This window comes from Ochotona princeps, chromosome 13 (assembly GCF_030435755.1).
Source record: "Ochotona princeps isolate mOchPri1 chromosome 13, mOchPri1.hap1, whole genome shotgun sequence".
NCBI classification, from domain to species: Eukaryota; Metazoa; Chordata; class Mammalia; order Lagomorpha; family Ochotonidae; genus Ochotona; species Ochotona princeps.
In genome coordinates, this window is record NC_080844.1 from 13663816 (window position 1) to 13685239 (window position 21424).

A 21424-nucleotide genomic window follows, 5' to 3' on the forward strand; every position below is an offset into this window, starting at 1 on the left:
TAATATTCCAACTTTTAATCTACAGGGATGCTGCTTGATATGGTGTAGCCATCTTGGATGTAACTGATACCTTGCCCTTAAGTAACTCTGTTGGTCATTTCAAGCCCCTGGAGGAGTGTCTGGGGGAAAGAAAGGATTTATTTCAGCTTAGAGTCTGGAGATTACAATTCAAGATCGGATGGCCTTGGAGTCTGGTCATGGAAGCTTTTTGTTCTTTCTGTTTGAAGATTTATATGTTTATTTAAAGGGCAGAGTTAGAGAAATGGGGATTGAGGGGCGAGAGAGAGAGAACAGTACTCTTCCATCTGGTGGTTTACTCCCTAAATGGCTGCAGCAGCTGGAGCTGGACTAGTCCAAAGCCAGGAGCCTCTTCCGTGACTCGCCTGTTGGTCCGGGGCCCTAGCATTTTGGCCATCCTCGAGGCACTGCTTTCCTGGGCACACTGAAGAGGGACTGCAATAGAAATGGAGCAGCCAGGGCCCGCATGGAATGTCTGCACCACAGAGACCAGATGTGAGTCTCCTGTGAGACTCAAAGACAAACTCTTAAATGGGAACTTTTAGGAACCTATGTATTTGGCTGCAGCACATTTTGCATGCCTCTGTCCAGGAAAACTTACTCACCCAACCCAGGGAATCACTTCCCAACCGACTTGGCAGGGCTAGGCCAGTCTAGTGTTTCTTTACATGTTCACTCACCCCACCTTATTTGGCGTAAGGCTTCCAATGTCAGGTTAGAAGATGGGACCCGAGAGAAGGAAAATAACATGTTCAAGGCCAGGCAAGCAGAAGATGGGTGACTGGATGCAAAGATAGTCTGCCAGCACCCAAGTGTCAGTGCCCGTGCCTCTGTGCCTCATACCTAGGGAGCTCAGCATCGATGACAACAGCATCTGCTTGATAGTGGAAGCATTAATTATGCCTTTTGTGCCATTATCCTGTTTTTCCTTTCTTTTCCTCATCAATTTCTTAAGAACTTTCACCAAAATACAAAAGAATAGTGAAAATAAAACTTAGCTAGCCTTTCTGTTTCTGGCAAATTCTCCTAATGAATTTATTGTAAGAAGGTTAATAAATGTAGTGCAAGCCTGCCTCTGGCTGTCTGTCCCCAGGATCCACCGTGGCTCCCTCTGCCAGTGTATTAAGAGCTGGCTTTCCTCTTCTTCTCTACTTATCGAGGGTGTGGGACGCCGTACTGGACTGTGCTCCAAAGGGCCCACTGAAATCTGTGTCAAATAAATAAACATGGAATTTGTAGGATAGAATAGCTAGGTGATTTTCTAACTAAATGTGGTTGAGTCTCATTTTAGCAGTTTGGCCAAAAATCTCACATTGTTAAGTTTTGGACTTAAGCATATCAGGTCACTATTGACAATGATCCCCTATTTATGTTGAAAAAGAATAGATACACAGAGAGGTATCCATGACAGGTAATTTGCTATTTTTACTTTTACTGTTATTTGAGGGCCCCATTCAGTGAATGTGACACTATTATTTATGTATGGCTCATTGAATTTTTAGAAGCTGAGCACACCAGGGGACCAACATCCAGTCAGGAAATGGGACATTACCAGAACCTCTCTCAACCTCTCCCTCCTCCAAAGGCTAACCTCTATTCTGACTTCTAATAACCTAGATTAGTTTTGCCTATTTTTATGCTTTATATGAATGAAATGACACAATAAGATTCATCTATACTGTTGCATTTAAGGAGTGGATAAATTTGTTCTGTCTGCGTATAGATTTCTTTGTATGTGTTTGTGGATTTTTTTTTTTCACTTCTTTTACTGTAGCATTGTCAGTATTTGGCAAATGCCTCTATATGTCTAAAGTATGTCCCTGTTTTAGCACTCACTGTGTTTTAAAATGAACCTGAAGAAAGGACCGTTGGTGAAGCAGTTAAGACACCACTTGGGATGCCCACATCCCAAGCTGGAGTGCCTGGGTTCAAGTGCCTGGGACTTGAACCCAGGTATCTCATCCCAGCTTCCTGCTACTGAGCAGGCTGGGAAGCAGCAGGTGTCAGCTCAAGTAACTGAGTCCCTGTCACCCAGGTGGGAGCTATGGCTTGAGTTCTCAGGTCCTGCCTTGGCTCTTGGGAGCCATGGCTTGAGTTCTCGGGTCCCCACAATAACACGCATGTGGGGAGTGAACCAACACATGAGATATCTCTATCTCTGTGTCTATATGCCTTTCAAATAAATAAACACTAAGGATAGATGTTGGGATCGTAAGGTATTCAGGATATTCAGGAAAATCGAAATCAAGGGAAAAAACAAGCTAGAGCTGCAAGACTTGCAAGTTCTAGAAGTCATGGTCTTGTGGCCTTGTAAGTTTTGATTTGAAATTTTTTGATGTTTAGAAACCAGACCATTGATCGGTTATATACAGCAAATCACATTTAAACTAAAAATCAGATTTTGATCTGGCACATTTTAAACATCTTTTGTTTTTGTTTTTGTTTTTGTTTTTTAAGATTTATTCATTTTATTACAGCCAGATATACAGAGAAGAGGAGAGACAGAGAGGAAGATCTTCCGTCCGATGATTCACTCCCCAAGTGAGCCGCAACAGGCCGATGCGCGCCGATCCGATGCCGGGAACCTGGAACCTCTTCCGGGTCTCCCACGTGGGTGCAGTGTCCCAATGCATTGGGCCATCCTCAACTGCTTTCCCAGGCCACAAGCAGGGAGCTGGATGGGAAGTGGAGCCGCCGGGATTAGAACCGGCGCCCATATGGGATCCTGGGGCTTTCAAGGCAAGGACTTTAGCCGCTAGGCCATGCTGCCGGCCCTAAACATCTTTTAAAAAATTATTTTATTTGTTTCAAAGAGAGAGAGAGATCTTCCATTCACTGTTTTACTTCCCAAACAGCTACAAAAGTCATGGCTGGACCAGGCTGGGACCAGGATCCAAGAACTCCGTTCTGGTCTCCCACATGGATGGCAGGGGCCTAAGTAGTCGGGCATTCATTTGTTCCTTTCCCAGGTTTATTAGAATAAACCTGAATCAGAAGCCGAGGAGCCAGAACTCAGCTGGTTCCTCTGCATGAGACACTGGCATCACGAACAGTTCTGCAACACCACCCCGTCTCCCACACCTTCTCCCTTGCACCCATTGCCCAGCCCCATTTGTTTTCCATTGAAATAAATCAAAATTTCTCCTTACTTGGCTGCTAGAATGTGTCACTCTTAGTTTGCAAATTGTATAAATCTGAGCGTGGCAGTGCAAAAGACTTTGGAACTTTTAAGTATGAGTCTGTCCAAGGACTGAGGCTTTCAGAATGTCCATTTAATAAAAAATGGAAACACTACCAATTATCAGATTTCTTTTTTTAAAGATTGATTGATTATTTTCATTACATTGCATTATGTGAAACAGTTTCATTGGCTCTGGGATTCCCCCAACCCCTCCCGGTGCCCTCCCCACATGGTGGATTCCTACACCTAGTTGTAGTATTACAGATCAAATTAAGTCCAGATTCTTTCTTTGCAAACATATACAAAGCATAGAGTTTGATTGATTTTTTTTTATTGGAAAGGCAAATATGCAGAGAAGAGAAGAGACAGGAAGATCTTTTTTTTTTCTTTTTTTAATTATTTATTATTTTTAATTCATTAATTACATTGTATTATGTGACACAGTTTCATAGGTACTTGGGTTCTCCCCCCCCTCTCCAAACCCTCCCACCATGGTGGATTCCTCCACCTTGTTACATAACCACAGCTCAAGTTCAGTTGAGATTCCCCCATTGCAAGCATATACCAAACATGGAGTCCAGCATCTTATTGTCCAGAAGAGACAGGAAGATCTTTCATCCACTGGTTCACTCCCCACATGGCCGCAGTGACTGGAGTTGAGCTGATCCAAAGCCAGGTGCTTCTTCCAGGTCTCCCATGAGGCTTCAGGGTCCCAAGGCTTTGATCCATCCTCAGCTGCTTCCCCAGGCCACAAGCAGGCAGCTAAAGGGAAGTAGAGCAGCCAGGATACATACCAGCACCAGGGCTTCCTTACTAGATCTGTCAGATGAAACACTCTGGGACGTGGATCTCAGTATCAGTACTGAGTACTCAGTATGAGTACTTTAGCAGCAATACTAAATCAAAGACTGAATCTGAGAACGCCATCTGGTGGCTTTCTGTCGACATCCAGTGTAGTTGTCAGGTGATCCATCACCCTTTACAAAAGCAGGAGGAAAAAATTATATCACACAGAGAGCTTGTTTCGTCAAAGAAAGGGGTCCAGCGCGGAGCCTAGTGGCTAAAGTCCTCACATTGGACATGCCAGGATCCTGTGTAAGTGCCGGTTCGTATCCTGGCTGGTTCATTTCACATCCAGCTCCCTGCTTGTGGCCTGGGGAAGCAGTGGAGGATGGCCCAAAGCTTTGGGACCCTGCACCCACATGGGAGACCCAGAAGAAGCTCCTGGCTCCTGGCTTCAGATCAGCTCAGTTCCAGTCATTGGGGCCACTTGGGGTGTGAACCAACAGATGGAGGATCTTTGTCTTTCCTCTGTAAATCTGCCTTTCCAATAAAATTAAATAAATCAAGATTTATTTAATTTTATTGGAAAGGCAGATATAAAGAGAGGAGGAGAGAGAGAGAGGAAGATCTTTCGTCCGCTGGATCCCTCCCCAAGTGGCCGCAACAGCCAATCTGAAGATAGGAGCCAGGGGCTTCTTCTGGATCTCCCACGCAGGTGCAGGATCCCAAGGCCTTGGGCCATCCTCGGCCTCTTTCCAGGTCAGAGGCAGGGAGCTGGATGTGAAGTGGAGCAGCCAGGGTTAGAACTGGCATCCATATGGGATCCAGGCTCATGCACGGTGAAGACTTCAGCCACTAGGCTACGGTGCTGGGCCTGATGTGTTTTGGTTTGGTTTGGTTTGGTTTGCTTTGGTTTGGTTTGGTTTGGTTTTTTACAGATTGCTTTCTTGGTGAAATACCAGTCACTGGGATTTCATCTTCCAGTCCCTAGTTTTCAAAATCAATTGAAACTGTGATATTTCAAGAGCTTGACTGTCATATTTTGTCAGAATTGAGCTAGGTATTAAAATTTTATTAAGAGCATAGTGGCACACTATATACATCACTTGAGATTTATCAAAGTAGTATTTCATTCTATTTTTATCAGTCTAGATCAAGTAGTGAGGATTCACATCACAAATTTAATGTTCCAGCCCCAAATAGTAACTTTTCTTTCCACAAGTAACTTAGTAAGTTCTAACAAGATCCCTCAGTGACTCTGTTAAATTAATTATGGAGTCCATAGGGAATTGAAAGTTAAAGTAAGTGTGAATGGAGGCCACTTGGCTCCCTTTTTGTCTTACAAGTGCTCATAATCTCACAGGGATTTTAAGAAGCATAATATTTACAAAGCACTTTTAGTTCCTTAGGGAAAACTGCAGTATTATTGCTCTATGCTGTGCTGTCCTGTTTGTCTTTTTATATTCAAATATACTTGATTATTGTATTAGTTTTTTTTTTAATATTTATCCCACAGCAGTACCAGAAATAATTGTGAGACTTTAAAGTACACATATTTGGCTTTTTCTGAGAAATACCTGTCCTTCCTTTTCAGGTAACAAATATACTCTAGAGACTCGGCCAAACCAAGAAGGCATTGATGTAAGAGAAGAGCTGCTGAAGTTTCATTCGACTTACTATTCATCCAACTTGATGGCTATTTGTGTTTTAGGTCGAGGTAAGAAGTTTTATATTTTTCATTGAATTAAATCATCTGAGGTTTTTTTTTCTGAGGTTTTTTTTTTCAATACTTGAGAAGGATTCAGTTATTTGTCTGCTTAGAGTCTTTTGAAAATGAGCTGTTTCTCGCAGAATACTCACCATTCTAAAGCATTTTAAATGGCTTTGAACTGAAACCTGAGGAGAGTATAAATACCAGTTCAAGCTCTGAGCATATAAAAAGCAAGGGAAGAAAATATAAAGGAAAAGATCAACCACAAAAAAGTTTTTCTTTGTTCCTGCCAGAGGCTATCTCTGTGGTTTAGGCAGCACTAATTGCCTGAACGCTTGGCCAGCAGATAGCCATCGGTCCAGATACTGAGGTTGCTGAAGTCCTGATGGTAGCAAGATAAATGTGAGTTACAGACACGTGGAAAAGGTAGGATAATGTGGTTTAGCTGCCTTACCTTTAAAACAAGGCTACATCATGGGAATGAGCGTTCAAATGGGTTTGATTGGCAGCTCAGGCTGGTGACTCCAGCTTCCTGCCAGTGTCAGACCCAGGAGGCAGCAATGACGAGACCAGTCCCTGCCACCCCGGGTTGACTTCCTGACTCCCAGGTCCGGCCCCACCAGTCCAGCTGTGGCTGTGCAGGCTTTTGGACAGTGAACCAGTAGCTGTGGAGGGGAGCTTTCTGAGTCTCTTGTCTGTCATCTTCTCCCAAAAGAGAGAGAGGAAGAAGAAACAAAACAAAAACCAACACACACAAACAGAAAGAAACCCCACATTTATTCTTTTACATTATAAATACTGAAAAGGCACATCTAATAGAACCTTGATCGATCCATGATGATTCTCTGGCTCCAGATTCATATGTATTCCCTTCATTCCTTAGTCTTTTCACACTGGTCTGCCTTTTATTTGGTTCTAGACATTTCAGGGTCCTTCATACATATCCAAAAAAAAAAAATGTAAGTTGAAAATAGGTGTGTATGTGTGTGTATATATATATTTAAAAGATTTGTTTAATTATTTGAAGGACAGGGTTATGGAGAGAGAGGCAGGTGGAAAGCACATACAAGTCTCTTCATCAATGTCTGCATACGCCTGCAGTGTGTGATGCTTTTGTAATAGCCACATACTTAAATTTAGCTCATTTATGTTTTTGATTGTTATTGTCACAGTGTTGGAATGAACTTAATATATACAAAAGAACTTTTCAAAGTTTTAAGTAAAATCCTTTATAAAAGAATATATGTAAGTGGTCATATAAATTTATCAACAGCAGAAAATCTTTGAGTGACTTCAGGACATTAGAATTTTTTTAAAAGATTTATTTATTTTTATTACAAAATCAGATATACAGAGAGGAGGAGAGACAGAGACGAAGATCTTCTGTCCAATGATTCACTCACCAAGTGAGCACAATGGCCGGTGCTGCGCCAATCCGAAGCCAGGAGCCAGGAACCTGCTCCAGGTCTCCCATGCAGGTGCAGGATCCTAAAGCATTGGGCCATCTTGGACTGCTTTCCCAGGCCACAAGCAGGGAGCTGGATGGGAAGTGGAGCTGCCAAGATTAGAACCGGCGCCCATACGGGATCCTAGCGTGTTTAAGGCGAGGACTTCAGCCACTAGGCCATGCCACCAGGCCCCAGGACATTAGAAATTAAAAGATATTTGTGTAGTCATCTTGTCCAATTGTTTGTTTTTGTTTTTATTTATTTATTTTTTAACAGAAGCCCAAATGATTAGCCAGCTTATGCAAGCAATTGGTTGACACAAATATTTGGTGAAACTCAGGTTATGTTCCAAGTCTCCTAATTTGCTAGTTGGGATTCTTTTTACCATTTTGTACTATTTGCCCACAAAATCAGTTACTTTTTCTAATATTTGGAGACTAGTGCTGTGATTTACTTGGTTAAGCTGATGCCTGCCATGCTTGCATCCCATGTGGGAACTGGTTCGTGTCCCAATTGCTCCACTTCTGATCCAACTTCATGCTAATGGCTTGGGAAAGCACTGAAAAATAGTACAAGTGCTTAGGCCCCATACCCACCTTGATAGAAGAAGCTCCTGACCCCTGGGTTCAGCCTGGCCCAGTTCCTGTTGTGGTGGGCCATAATGGACGGGAGATCTCTCTGTCTCTCTTCTCTCTGAAACTCTGCCTTTCAAATAAATAAATCATTAAAAAATGGTAATAAATACTAACATTTGACTTTCATAAATGGGCTTAGGCTATTTATAAAGTGTTACAGTCTATTACAGTTTGTATATACCTTCTGTAAATTGTAAATAATTGTTTTTCTAAATGTAGCTTATTCGGTTATCATTTCTAATAATTTTAAAAGATTTACCTATTTTGAAAATCAGAAAGAGACACAGAGGTTAAGATGAGGCAAGGGAAGAAGAAAGAGATATCTTGTATCTACTGGTTCATTCCCAAGTGCTTACAAGAGCCAGCAGGGAACTAGATCAGAAGTGGAGCTGCCATGACTTGAACCTATGCCCATATGGAATGTTGGCATTGCAGCAAGCAGCATTATCCTCTAAGCCACATCAGTCCCTGTTTCTAACATTTATTTTAAATTTATCGCAAAGTAGTATTTGTGAAGCTGTCGATATTGTGAACAATATTAAACAATGCTTTTAGCAATGTATGAGGCACAATGTCAGTATTGCTTTAGCAGTTGTATACACACTCACTGGGGTGGATTTTCAGTATAGCAGTCATGATGCTGGCTGGGACACCCACATGCTATATCAGAGCTCCCGAGTTCAAGTCCTGGCTCTGCTGCTGATCCCAGCTGCCTGGTAATGCGCATCCTGACAGGGGAAGCAGGTGATGACTCAAGTACCTGAATCTCTGACTCTTAACCAGCACCCATTATGGGATAACAGTGTCAAAGGTGGTGGCTTATCCCACTCTGCCACAGTACAACTCCTCGGTCTGAAATTTTATCTGCTGTATGTTACTGTTAGTTGAAATTCTGTTTCCAATGTCTGTTTTCTTATAGAATCTTTAGATGACTTGACTAATCTAGTGGTAAAGTTGTTTTCTGAAGTAGAAAACAAAAATGTCCCATTGCCAGAATTTCCTGAACACCCTTTCCAAGAAGAACATCTTAAAGTAAGTGCATGTAGTTACGCGCTTTTTTTTTCCTTTTAAATTTATGGACAAAATATACGCTTAGTTAATCAGAAGAGATGAAAAATGTTGGGGTTTAATAGTTAATCAGAAGAGATGAAAAATGTTGGGGTTTAATTGTTTATGCAGTCTTCAGTATTCTTTAAGGTATTCACATCGGTTTCACATGCACTGGGAACACGTGTAACACACAGAAGACTGTGTTCTGATCTTTCCATGCTGGAAGGTAGTTTTAGTAGCTGTAGTTTTGGCAGACTATTGAAGCTGTTATCCAGTGCCAGAAGGAATGCGTTCAAAACTAGCCTGGTGGACCAAGCATGGACTGCTGCTTACCAACTGTAATGCAATTTCCCTGAGCGAGCTGGGATCATTTATCCCTTTGTGGTTGGTGTGGTTTTTCTCTGGCAGTTGACTCACTCCTAAGTTTGGGATTCTTCCATGAAAATCATTATTCTTTGTAGTTTATGTTTTATTCAATAGCAGTTATATATAATTAATTGTGATTTTTTTTTTAACTCCACAGCAACTTTACAAAGTAGTTCCTATTAAGGACATTAGGAACCTTTATGTAACATTTCCCATCCCTGATCTTCAGCAATACTACAAATCAAATCCTGGGCATTATCTTGGTCATCTCATTGGCCATGAAGGTCCTGGCAGTCTACTATCAGAACTAAAATCAAAGGGTAAGACTCTTGGGCAGCAGGTTCTCAGTGAAATGACCCATCTCATTTTTTAACTCTACCTCTCATCTTCTCTGAAATAGCTATTATGGAAGAAACATTTTTAGAGGAAACTGCATTCGGGACTAATGAGTGAGGTGGTGGTTGTTAATATGCTTTGTTTTTGTGTTTGGGATTTTTTTTCCCTCCAATTTGTTTGACCTTTCCGTATTGAACAGTGTAGGTTAGATATTTCAAAAGATGATTATCATTGGTGTTTAAAATGAGAAAAATCTTTAAAAAGTAGCAGCTGACATTCGGTAGTCTTTGCCATCTTTGTGAAATTTTAGAACATATTATTTTGTCTGCTGTTATGCGTCCTATTAAAAGGGTGAAAGAGCTAGACAGTTGAGAGCTTAAAAACCCTGCCCAACTTACACTGTTTGCTTTTATGTATTCCTTACACGTGAGGTGCTCTGCCTCTGCCCTTTGCTGAAATTGCTTCTTCTGACTTCTTTTTTTTTTCTAGAAAGGATCCATTCTAATCTCTTAGGAGCATCCATTCTAGTCTCTTAGAATGGATTTTTAAAAATTTTCTTGTCTCAAAAGAAGGCACGCGTGTAATGGTGGTGCTTGTCTTTGCATGTTGCAGGCTGGGTAAATACTCTTGTTGGTGGGCAGAAGGAAGGAGCACGAGGTTTTATGTTTTTCATCATTAATGTGGACTTAACTGAGGAAGGATTATGTAAGTATTGATTTATTGATTGGCCTTCTTTGCTTTTGAATGAAAAGGGACTTGTTTTTATTTATTGACTTTTAAGTTCTTAATGCTCTAGATCCATTTTATGAGTTAAAAATCTCCATAGAGCCTTTCAACTCACACAACTTGTTCATTGTATTTTTCCTGTGTAACTTGGCCTTTGCTTCATGGATGATTCCTCCCCACGCCACCACTTAATAACTGTTATGTTCATGTATACTTAGCTTTTTCATTTGCTCATATACTGCCCCAGCAACCCTTCAGTCCCATAACCCTGAGCCCACAGGATCATGAGTATGGGACACATACAACCGGTCTCAGGGAGGTAAGGCCTCCATTCTCAAGGAGGGACCATCCTCTACTTAATGTGACTTAACCTTAGGAGTGAGCTCACTGCTTTGAAGAATTCAAGACCTGAATGATTTTTGTGTTTGCCCCCTTTTTTCCAGTGCATGTTGAAGATATAATTTTGCACATGTTTCAATACATTCAGAAGTTACGTGCAGAAGGACCTCAAGAATGGGTTTTCCAAGAGTGCAAGGTACTTTTGTTTCTCTAAAATTGTTCTTAAGGAATCTGTTTTTTAAAAACCATATAAATGTACATTATTTTAAATTTAAAGCTGAGTTAAATTTTTAAAGCTTTTTTTTTTTTTTCTCTTTCCTAATTAAACTGTAAAAATTTGCAATGCCTAGTAGTATTAGGTAAAGCTTAATGTACTAGTCTGATTCACTGTTTGGGGCACTATCAAGGGGTTAGGCATCATGTAGTCTTTTTTAGGAGAGAAAGGAGAAGAAATCAGATTGCTTTTCAATCCCTCAAAAGAAGACTGGCAGTTTCTCGAGCTGATGTCTTACTCCTTGCCCGAAGCTGCATGAGCTGTGTTGTGTCATCTTAAGATGATAAGAAAAATTGGTAGTAGACTCTCAGAGAAACAGTGAATTGCTTTATGTATGCTTTTGTTCTTAGAACTGATCCTATTAGTGTTTTTTTATGTGGAAAAGTGTGGCTATCTTTTTTTCCCTTCCTTTTTTTGGTATAAAATAAAAGGTATTTATCTTCCAAATTTTTAAAGCCTGCTTTTGAAAGGATTTTTAAAGATATGTATTTTATATTTAAGGTCTGTCAAGATTTTGAGATATATTTTAGGATGAGAAGCATCCCCTAACTAGGGTAATATAATAAACTCTGCTTTTGGAAATTAGAACAATAATTTGTAGTATGACTGCAGTTCTTTGAAATGATCACCAAAACATCATCTTATAATTGTTGGATTTCACAAAATTCTTCCACACAGTTGTCTGAATCATAGTTTTAACAAAGTAGGTTGCAAAATAATTTTCTGTATTTATTTTTTTCATTCAAAATTATTTATCTGTTTTGTTTTGGTTTTAGATCTGGGTTGATGGGTTGAATCTTAAACACATCTGATTTTTTGTCTTATTCTTGGGTAGCTCAAGCAAAATCATCTTTTCAGAAAACATGATAAAGTTAAACATAGAATAGAAAGTTCATAGTTCAAATCTAATGCTATGAAAAAAGTGTCTCTATATGATGAACATATGTGTAATTGGGTGAACTTTGTGTTCCAGGACTTGAATGCTGTTGCTTTTAGGTTTAAAGATAAAGAGAGGCCACGAGACTATACATCTAAGATTGCAGGGATATTGCACGTAAGTTTGTTCTTATACACTATAAATTGCTGTATGTGGTAGTTCAATGATTCTGTATCTGTTACTTTCAATATTGTACAAATGACGAAAAAATGAAGCTGTAGTATAAAGTTTTTTTAGTTTGTATCAGCCAGGCTCACTTTGATACCAAGATATGTTTAAAATCTTAATTTTCATCATCCTAAAATTATCTGTGATATTTTTATTACATAGGCATTTGGTTATTAGCTTGAAGTATTTTTCACTTCCATAATGTGTCAGGTGCTGCCTTATATGAAAAGTATAGATCATCTATTTTCTCTAACTTCACTGCTCCCGCCCTTGTGGGAGCTGCTATCATTTCTTGTGTGGATTATCATCTTAGTCTCTTACTTTAGATCACTAGTTTCTATTTTGTCCCCTAATAAAGATTATTTTACGGCCAGAGTGATCTTTTGAAAAGTGAATCTGGTTGTTTTACTCCTCTGTTTACAATTCTGTAGTGGTTTTCCATCAGAGTTGGTACAAAGTCTAAACATTTTCTTGGCCAAACAGATGATCTGGCCTGGACCTATCTGGTCACATTCTATACTATTCTGCAATCCATTTCTCCCATTCCCAGTCTACCCCAGCTAAACTGACTCTCTAGTTTATTTAATTTCTTTTTTCTCTTCTCTGTTTCTTTCTTTCCTTCCATCCTTCCTTCTTTCCATGCCTGTCTGTCCATGCATCCATTCTTCCTTCCTTCCATTCTTCCATATTAATTAATTTATTTGAAAGTCAGGATGACAGAGATATCTTCCATCTACTGGTTCACTCCTCAGTGTTCCTTTACTCCATACTGGCCAGAGCTGAGCCAGGCCTAAGCCAGGAGCCTGTAACTCCATCCAGGTGTCCCACTTGGATGGCAGGGACCCAAACACTTGGGCCATTTTCTGCCACTTTCCCAGGTGTAATAGCATGGAGCTAGAGTAGCTGGAGCTTGAACTGGCAGTCCAATATAGGATGATGGTGTTGTAACTGGAAGCTTAACGTGTTGTGCCATAACACCAACACCTCTGTAATTTTCAAGAAGTAAATTTCTTGGGCTCGGCAGCGTGGCCTGGTGGCTAAGGTCCTCGCCTTGATCCCATATGGCTGCTGGTTCTAATCCTGGCGGCTCCACTTCCTCTCTGTCTCTCCTCCTCTCAGTATATCTGACTTTGTAATAAAAATGGAATAAATCTTTAAAAAAAAAAAAAAAGAAGTAAGTTTCTTTGTCTTAAAGCCTTTACATTTGCTATTTCCTCTGCATGGAATACCTCTCACCAGATCTTTGTGTAGCTAGATTCTCCTTTTCAGAAGATTTCCACTCAGATATCACCTCAGGAAGATCTTTCCTAACCTCCAATCTAAAATAATACCCCTGCGCCTACTTCTTTTTCTTCATAGTGTCTGTCTTTTAAATGACAATATCTGTTTCTTGTCTACCACTCTGTTAGACTACATGGTCCTTGAAAAACTGGAACTTAGCATGTCTCATGTACCATTGCTTTCATAGTACCCAGGGCAGTGACTGGCTCAAAGCAGTTGATCAAATTTTGTTGATTAAATAAATCTGTCAGTCTATCTCAATACTGCAGATTACTCTTACTGAAAAGTGTCTTCATTATTTTATAAACTAGCCAAAAATATTAGTCATTTCCCATAAAACTTTCTAAATATGTCAGTGAGAGGAAATTCTTTTTATAAAATTTACATACTTTGTACTTTAAAATCCTGTAGATGTCAGCATTTTACCATCAAATTTTCTTCATTAGCAAGTACTAAATTTTTAACCAATAATATTATACTTTACATCATAAGAAATGTGTTTTTGCTTTTACAATGTAAGCACATTTGGCTTTAAATTAATCCTACAACATGAAACTACTTAAAAGCGCAGTAGGAAAGGGAAGATTTACGTCTCCAGAAGAATTTTCAATGGAGTAAAAAAAAGGGAGGGTGTAAAATAATGTAATTAACGTGTTGAATTTTTGTTTACCTTAATACATTATATGATACAGTATCCTTGAAAATTTTTATTTATTTAATATTTTCCTTTTTAAAAGTATTATCCTCTAGAAGAAGTACTCACGGCTGCATATTTGTTGGAAGAATTTAGACCTGACTTAATAGAGATGGTTCTGGATAAACTCAGACCAGAAAATGTCCGGTGAGTCACCATGCATATTTACTGTTGTGTACTAAGTTTTCAGTAGTGGTTAGAATCTGAAAATCTGAAGTGTTTTAAAATTTCTTATTAGGCATGATTGCAAAAGAAAAGAACAGTGTGATGAACCGGCACCAAGCTCCCACAATCAATATGTGGCTAGTTTTTCATCTACACCTACTCTTCTTCACTCACTCTTACTTCACTCTTGGCTGTATGACATCGTATCTCTTAAAGATAAAGGCAATTACTAAAAACAACCTTAACTGCCTTATTATGAATAAAATATGATAAATCATGTCAATCAGATCTTTGATGCATCAAAGGCATCAGCAGATTACTTTGGTCTTTTAAGCACATGAGGGATGTCCCTTTGATTTTATGTGGGAGTATTACAGTCTCAGAATTCTCTAACTAAACCATGTGTAGACAAGAAATTGGAAGCTTACCTCATTGCACCACAATGGCAGCCCATATATTTTCTAAACTCAACATGAGAGAAGCTCTGATGATACAAACCAAGGTCTGACTCTGCTTTTCTTAGAGTCTCAGTCAGCAGCATTGGGTGAATTGACAATCCTACAGGGAGACTTGTGAAAAGTTGACTTTATATAATATCAAGAACATTGATTTTCAGGGCTGGCATTCTGTCACCATGTAAGCTGCAACCTGCAGCTGCTCCAGCTGCTCTACTTCTGGTTCATCCTGCCAACGTGCCTGGAAAAGCAGCAGAACATGGCCCAAGTTCCTGGGCTCCTGCAGGGATGTGGGAGACCTTGGTGGGATTCCAAACTCCTGGCTTTTGCAGACATTTGGGAAGTGGACCAGCAGATAGAAAATTTCTCTGTCTCTTTGCCTCTCTGTGTAACCCTACTTTTTAAATAAATGAACAAATCTTGAAAAACACGTTTTATTATTTCAAAGGTAGAGTTACGGAGAGATGAGAGGAGACAGAGAGAAAGAACCAGGCACTTCTTTGAGGTCTCCCTCATGAGTGGTGGGGCCCAAGCACTTGGACCATTTTCCATTGCTTTCCGAGGTGCATTAGCAGGGAGTAGAGTTAAAAGCAGAGCAGCCGGGACATGAACTGATGCCTATGTGGTGGTATTCTGGTGCTGCAGGCAGTGGCTTTACTCACTATATCACATGTCAGCCTCATGAATAAATCCTTTTTAAAAATCTAAAAGGTTTCATTTTCGTGAACCCTACTTAATCTAAAAAATGGGGATAGTACGTTATTCTGTCTGATGCACAATAATTTGGCCAACTTCAAAAAGTTACACAAGCATAAACTAATGCTGGCTAACATTATTTCAGTGGTAGTATTTAGGACACCAGTTGAGTTGCCTGCATCTCACATAGGAGTTTAGTAGTGGTTGTATTCAAGTCCCATGTCTACTGCCAATTCTAGCTTCCTGCTAACGTGCATCCTAGGAGGCAGCATGTGATGATTTAAGTAGTTAGGTTGCTGCTACCCCTGTGGGAGATAGATTTTCTGGCTTCTAGGATTTGTCCCAGCCAAGCCCCAGATATCAAAGGCATTTGGGGAAATGAACTAGCAAATGAGAACTCCAAGTCTTTGTCTCTCCCTTGCTCCCTCCCTCCCTCTCCTCTTTTTCTATGTTTCTCTTTTGTATCTCTGTCCCTCAAAAAAGAAAACAAATATTACACAATAGAATGTACTTTTCAGGAAAGTGTTTATTTTAGTTTGATAGGCAGAGAGGGAGAGAAGTCTCCCATCTACTCTTGCACTCCCAGAATGTTTGTAACACTGGGTGGGCCAGGCCAAAGTCAGGACCCAGGAACTCATTCTGGGTCACCCACATGGGTGGCAAGAACCCAAATTCTTGCACCACTCAGCAACTTTCTAGAAGCGAATTTCAAGTTCATCTTTTTTTTTTTTTTTATCTTACCTTACTTTTAAAGAAAAAGGGATTTTCCTCCTTATGATTGGTCTCAGTGACAGTTACCACTCAGAGTGCCACAGGTCAATAATATAGAACAACATAGTGTGGATGATATTACCAGCTGCCAGGCCTGACAGAGACTGCAACAGATCCAGTTAACTTCTGTAATGTACTGCATCCTAATAGGGAAATTCTCAGAGTGAAAGGAACATTAGACATCATTTAATCCAACCTGTAGTAGGTACACTTCTTGTGTAGTGTCCGAACAAAGTAGCTACTAGCCTAAGCTTAAATTCTTGCCAGAATGGGGAGCTCATTAATAAATACCAGGATAACTAGTTCCATTCATGCCAGCTCTAATTGTTAGAAAATTCATTGAAAGATACTTCATCCACCTGTTCACAAGTATTCCTATTCTGACTACATCAGGTTGTCTCTCCTCAGTCCTAGCATTTGGTTCCCATTTTACCATCTTAAACCCACAAATGCAACAATAGAGTCTTTGCCACAGGTCCTGTTTAGGTCGTAAACAGTTTCGCTCATTGTGGAGAAGTTATTCTGAGTAAAGTCATGGATATCTTCAAGATGACTGTTCTTATCTAAGTGTTTAGTCCTCTGTAGTATTTTGTCAGGAGTCAGTACCTCATGTACAAATTAATGGTGTTTAGATTGTAGTTTTTTCCCTTTTTGACAATTACAGTATCTGCCTGTCTGCAGTCTTCTTCCTCTTCATGTCCTCACAATTTTTAAAGGATGATGGACAGCGATTCTGTTAGGATTTGTTTAGTTACCTAAGCAGTAAAGAATGTGACTGACCTGCACTTGAGTATTTCAGTCACTTGGCTTATTTATCTGTCATGGGTTGTAACTTTTTTGCTGTGTTTGATCCACCTCTGCACTTTGGTGATCCGTGGTTTTGTGTGTGTGTGTGTGTTTAAAGATGGTATACGTAAGACAGGACTAGTTCTGTCATTTCATATTATGAGATCAGTTTATCACGTTAATTCTGGGTCATGTTCCTTATAGGATGGAACTGGGTTTTGTCTTTCCCAGAATTAGAGCTGGTAAGGGCCCAATAAAAGTTGATTGAATTTTCTAAGCTTTTAGTCTACTCTTTCTTGATTCCATCTTGTATTAAGAAACCCATTAGGGCCCGGCGGCATGGCCTAGCAGCTAAAATCCTCGCCTTGAAAGCCCCGGGATCCCATATTGGCACCGGTTCTAATCCCAGCAGCTCCACTTCTCATCCAGCTCCCTGCTTTTGGCCTGGGAAAGCAGTTGAGGACGGCCCAATGCATTGGGACACTGCACCCACGTGGTAGACCCGGAAGAGGTTCCAGGTTCCCGGCTTCAGATCGGCGCACATCGGCCCGTTGTGGCTCACTTGGGGAGTGAATCATCGGATGGAGGATCTTCCTCTCTGTCTCTCCTCCTCTGTGTATATTTCGCTGTAATAAAATGAATAAATCTTTAAAAAAAAAAAAAAAAAAGAAAGAAACCCATTAGACCTGGTGCAATGGTTCAGTTGGCTAATTTTCCCCCTTCAAGCTTTGGGATCTCATGTGGGTGCCAGTTCATGGTCTCAGCTACTCCATTTCCCATCCAGCTCAGCTCCCTGCTCATGGCCTGGGAAAGTAGTAGAGGCTGGCCCAAAGCCTTGGAACCCTGCACCCATGTGAGAGACCCAGAAAAAGCTCCTGGCTGCTGGCTTCAGATAGACTCAGTTGTACCATTGTGACCATTTGGGTAGTGAACCAGCAGATGGAAATCTTTCTGTCTCTCCTTCTCTGTATATCTGCCTTTCCAATAAAACTAAATAAATATTTTTTTTAAAAAACCACAAAAGCATTTTAGGAGCTGGTGTTGGTAACAGGAAAGCTGCTCCCTACAATTCTGGCGCCCCATATGGGTGCCACTTTGTGTCCTAGCTGCTCCACTTACATCGAGCTCCCTACGAATGACCAATGAAAAGCAGAAGCCAATGACCCATGTGCTTGGGTCTCTGTCACCCACAACTAACTGCTGACTTCAGTGCAGCCTGTGCTCATTATTGCTACAATGTGAGGAGTGAACCACCTGATGGAAAATCTCTCTGTTTCTTCCTCTGTCTGTAATTCTGACTTTTAAAAGTAAATAAATAAATATTTAAGAAACAAAGAAAACCCATTTTAGGGGCCAGCATTGTGGTATAGTAGGTGAAGCCAGGTCCCTGCAATGCCAGTATTTCATATGGACGCCGGCTCAGGTACAAGATTTTCGCCTTCTTGATCCAGCTCCCTGCTACTGGCCTGGGAGAGAAGACACAGAAGATAGCCCAAGTATGTGGGCCCTGCTACCCATGTGGAAGACCCAGAGCAAGGTCTTGGCTCCTGGCTTTGGCCTAGCCTACCCCTTGCCATTGTGGCCATCTGGGGAGTGAACCAGCAGAGGAAGATCTCTCTGCCACACTCTCTCTGTAAGTGTAATAAAAAGATAAATCTTTAAAAAAAGAAGCCCATTAAAATATGATTTTCAACATTTTCCCCCTATATATTTTTTTTAAGTTTTGAGAGAAGAGAGTATGCTGCCATCTGCTGATTTATTCCTGAAGTCCCTTCAATGGCTGGGAGCAGAAGGACAAAGGCCAAAGCTGGGAGCCAGGAATTCAATCCAGGTCTCACAGATTAGTGGCAGGGACTTAAGAAGATAAGGTCATTTTCTCAGGATCACTTTGGTAGCATGCCTCCATTTGCACCCTATCATGTTTCAGAAATTCCTGTCCTCAACACTTTTTTAATAAAAGATTTATTTTTATTGAAAAGACAGATGTACAGAGAGAAAGAGATATAGAGAGAAAGGTTTTCCATCTTCTGGTTCACTCCCCCAAGTAGCCACAATGGCCGAAGCTGAACTGATCTGAAGCCAGGAGCCAGGAGCTTCTTCTGGTTCTCTCACACATGTGCAGGGTTCCATGGCTTTGGGTCATTTTCAACTGCTTTTCCAGGCCACAGACAGGGAGCTGGAAGGGAAGTGGAGTATCCAGGACACAAACCAGCACCCATATGAAATCCTGGCGTGTTCAACGTGAGGACTTTCGCCACCAGACTACTGTGCCAGGGCCAAGACAACTTTTTTTTTTTTTTTTTTTGACATTTCAATTTTAGTTTATATACAGGACCTGCTGCTATATACTTTAAAATGGCTATAAGGTACCATTCAGCTGTCTTGTGCAAGACAACTTTTTAATAAGGTTTTCAGCAGAGACTGTAAATAATATAGTGGCTATACAGACATTTTTCTCAACTATCTGCAATCAAGCCAACGTACTACAGCTATGTGTCTCATAATTTGCTGACTGTAGCTTGCCTTTTCCTCCTAACTCAGTTCTTTCTTGGACTTCCTTGTTGTTGTTGTTGTTTTGTTGTTGTTGTTAAATCAGGAACATACAGAGGTCCCATTCTTGGGCCCATACCTCAAATGCATACTAGGAATGGGTCAGGCTAAAGCTGAGCCCTAGAAACTCAAATTGAATCTCACTTCTGGATGGCAAGGGCCTCCTACAACTTTAACCATCATCCGTCTGCTGCCTCCCAGGCTTCCCCTCATCAGCAAGCTGGAATCTGAAGCCAGGACTCAAAGCCAGACACTCTGACTTGGGAAATGAATGTTTTAACCAGTATCTTAAGCATTAGGACAAATGCCTGTCCCATTTTGATTCATAGATTTCTATATGGTTTGCTGTGCGTGTGATATGTCTCTACTGTTATTTCATTTCCCTTCATTCATGTGCTTTTTAAAATAAGCTCCTTTTCATTGTGTATTTCATTTGTGAATTTCTTGATGATATGGGAACTTTTGGGTTGCAAAGACATCTTTTGCTAGTCTGCTGTTTGGTGTGTGCCTAGTTTGAGAAACTGTATACTTCATTTTTACTTCCTAATGACACCATTTCCAATATCCCCTGTAGACCTTACTTTGGCATATATAATTGTCTAAGTTCCTAAAGATTATACCTGACAGACTTCTGTTCCATTTTGTAAAATCTGAGTCTACTGGGCAGCCTCCAGTGCTTGCTGCTTTTTGTGCCATGGGAGTCTAGCATCTTCCAGAGCACCTGGCTTGGCAGCTTTATCTGAATATTTTTATTTTCTCAGAATTGATTTTTGAGTTTTCTTGTTTCAGAGTACAAATCTACTGCCTAATGTATGCTTCAGGTTTCACCAGTTCTTTTCAGTCCCTGTCTCATTAGTTTGTTCTCTGGCTGTCTTCCAAGGGAACCAAAGTCATCTGTGTAATGAATGATTTCAAAATCAAGCATTCCGTGGAATCTCACCCCTCTACTGGGTTCTTCTACTATACTTTTCACAGATCTCCTAGCTAATTAATCCTCTAAGAAGTAACAGGAATAGAAGCAGTTTCTGGGGCCAAATCATGTATTTGGGGCTCCATCATATATTGAATTCCCTTAAGTAACACTCAGACTTCATGTGGCCCTGTGAATTCTGCACATTTTCTACAGGTACCTCCCTAAAGGCATTCTCAAATTACCAACTCACATGACTTGCTTCTGAACATCATAATGAAACATTTATTTGCTAAACACTGACTTCTCTCTGTGTTTCTATGGAACGTATTTCACATATTTTCTAAAACCGTTGGCAACCAATGATAGGTCAGACCAAGAATATTTGGAGCCAGATTAGTCATATTGGCAGATGAGGTAGTTGGGTTGATTGGGATGTGTACTGCAGAGTAGGTGATAAGACCAATTTGAGTCAGCCAGAGAGAGAATCTTAGTTAGAATGAGTAATAGAAGTCAGTCTAGATATTATGAAAGTTGTGGAGATCCAATAAGGGATAGGTGTTTCAAATTCTGAAAGCAAATTATTATTTAGCAAAGGGAAAGCGATTTCTAGTATTATGGTTCCAGCTGTGAGGCATGTTTTCAGCAGCTGGAACCAAATCTTTGGGGTGTGGCAGGGTGGGGAGAACAAGCAAAAACAGATGTGAGCCTGGTTATTTGAATTGGGACATAAGGGAAAACCAGAAGCAGGACTTACCAAACCAAATCATGCAAGCTAATTGACTGAAATTCCTTGATCCACAAGATTCAAAATAGGATTGTTCCTAGGCTGAGGTTAAGTCTGCTGGTGGGAGTGTCATGATTCAAACTAGCTAATTAAAAGGCAGCAGTTATCTGTGTTGTTCCAGTTACCTATGTTGAACTGATGTTCCAACAGCGTAGAGTTATATATATTCTTTTGATCCACTCTTGTAATCTTTTATTCACTTCCTTTTGATATCATTTTGCCTGTACCTTCTTCCCTTGTATGTTTTTTTCTTTCCACATGATTTCTAGGCTGTTTGTGCTGTCCCATCAAAGAAAATATGTATAGACAACAAGTTAGGCATTTTATGGTATTGTCACCTTACCCCTTGAGCAGCAA

General features: G+C 40.4%; 1 protein-coding gene across 6 annotated transcripts in view; it reads left to right on the top strand.

Moving 5' to 3' along the window:
* The window catches only part of IDE (insulin degrading enzyme), a 113566-nt gene that overhangs the window by 60923 nt on the left and 31219 nt on the right, over nt 1-21424 (top strand). For all 6 annotated transcript variants that reach the window (XM_058671117.1, XM_058671112.1, XM_058671113.1 and 3 more), the window contains exons 5-11: nt 5577-5699; nt 8696-8808; nt 9350-9512; nt 10141-10233; nt 10698-10789; nt 11841-11921; nt 13991-14094. In XM_058671117.1, coding sequence (XP_058527100.1) covers nt 5577-5699; nt 8696-8808; nt 9350-9512; nt 10141-10233; nt 10698-10789; nt 11841-11921; nt 13991-14094 — 769 coding nt within the window. The remainder of the gene's footprint in view (nt 1-5576; nt 5700-8695; nt 8809-9349; nt 9513-10140; nt 10234-10697; nt 10790-11840; nt 11922-13990; nt 14095-21424) is intronic.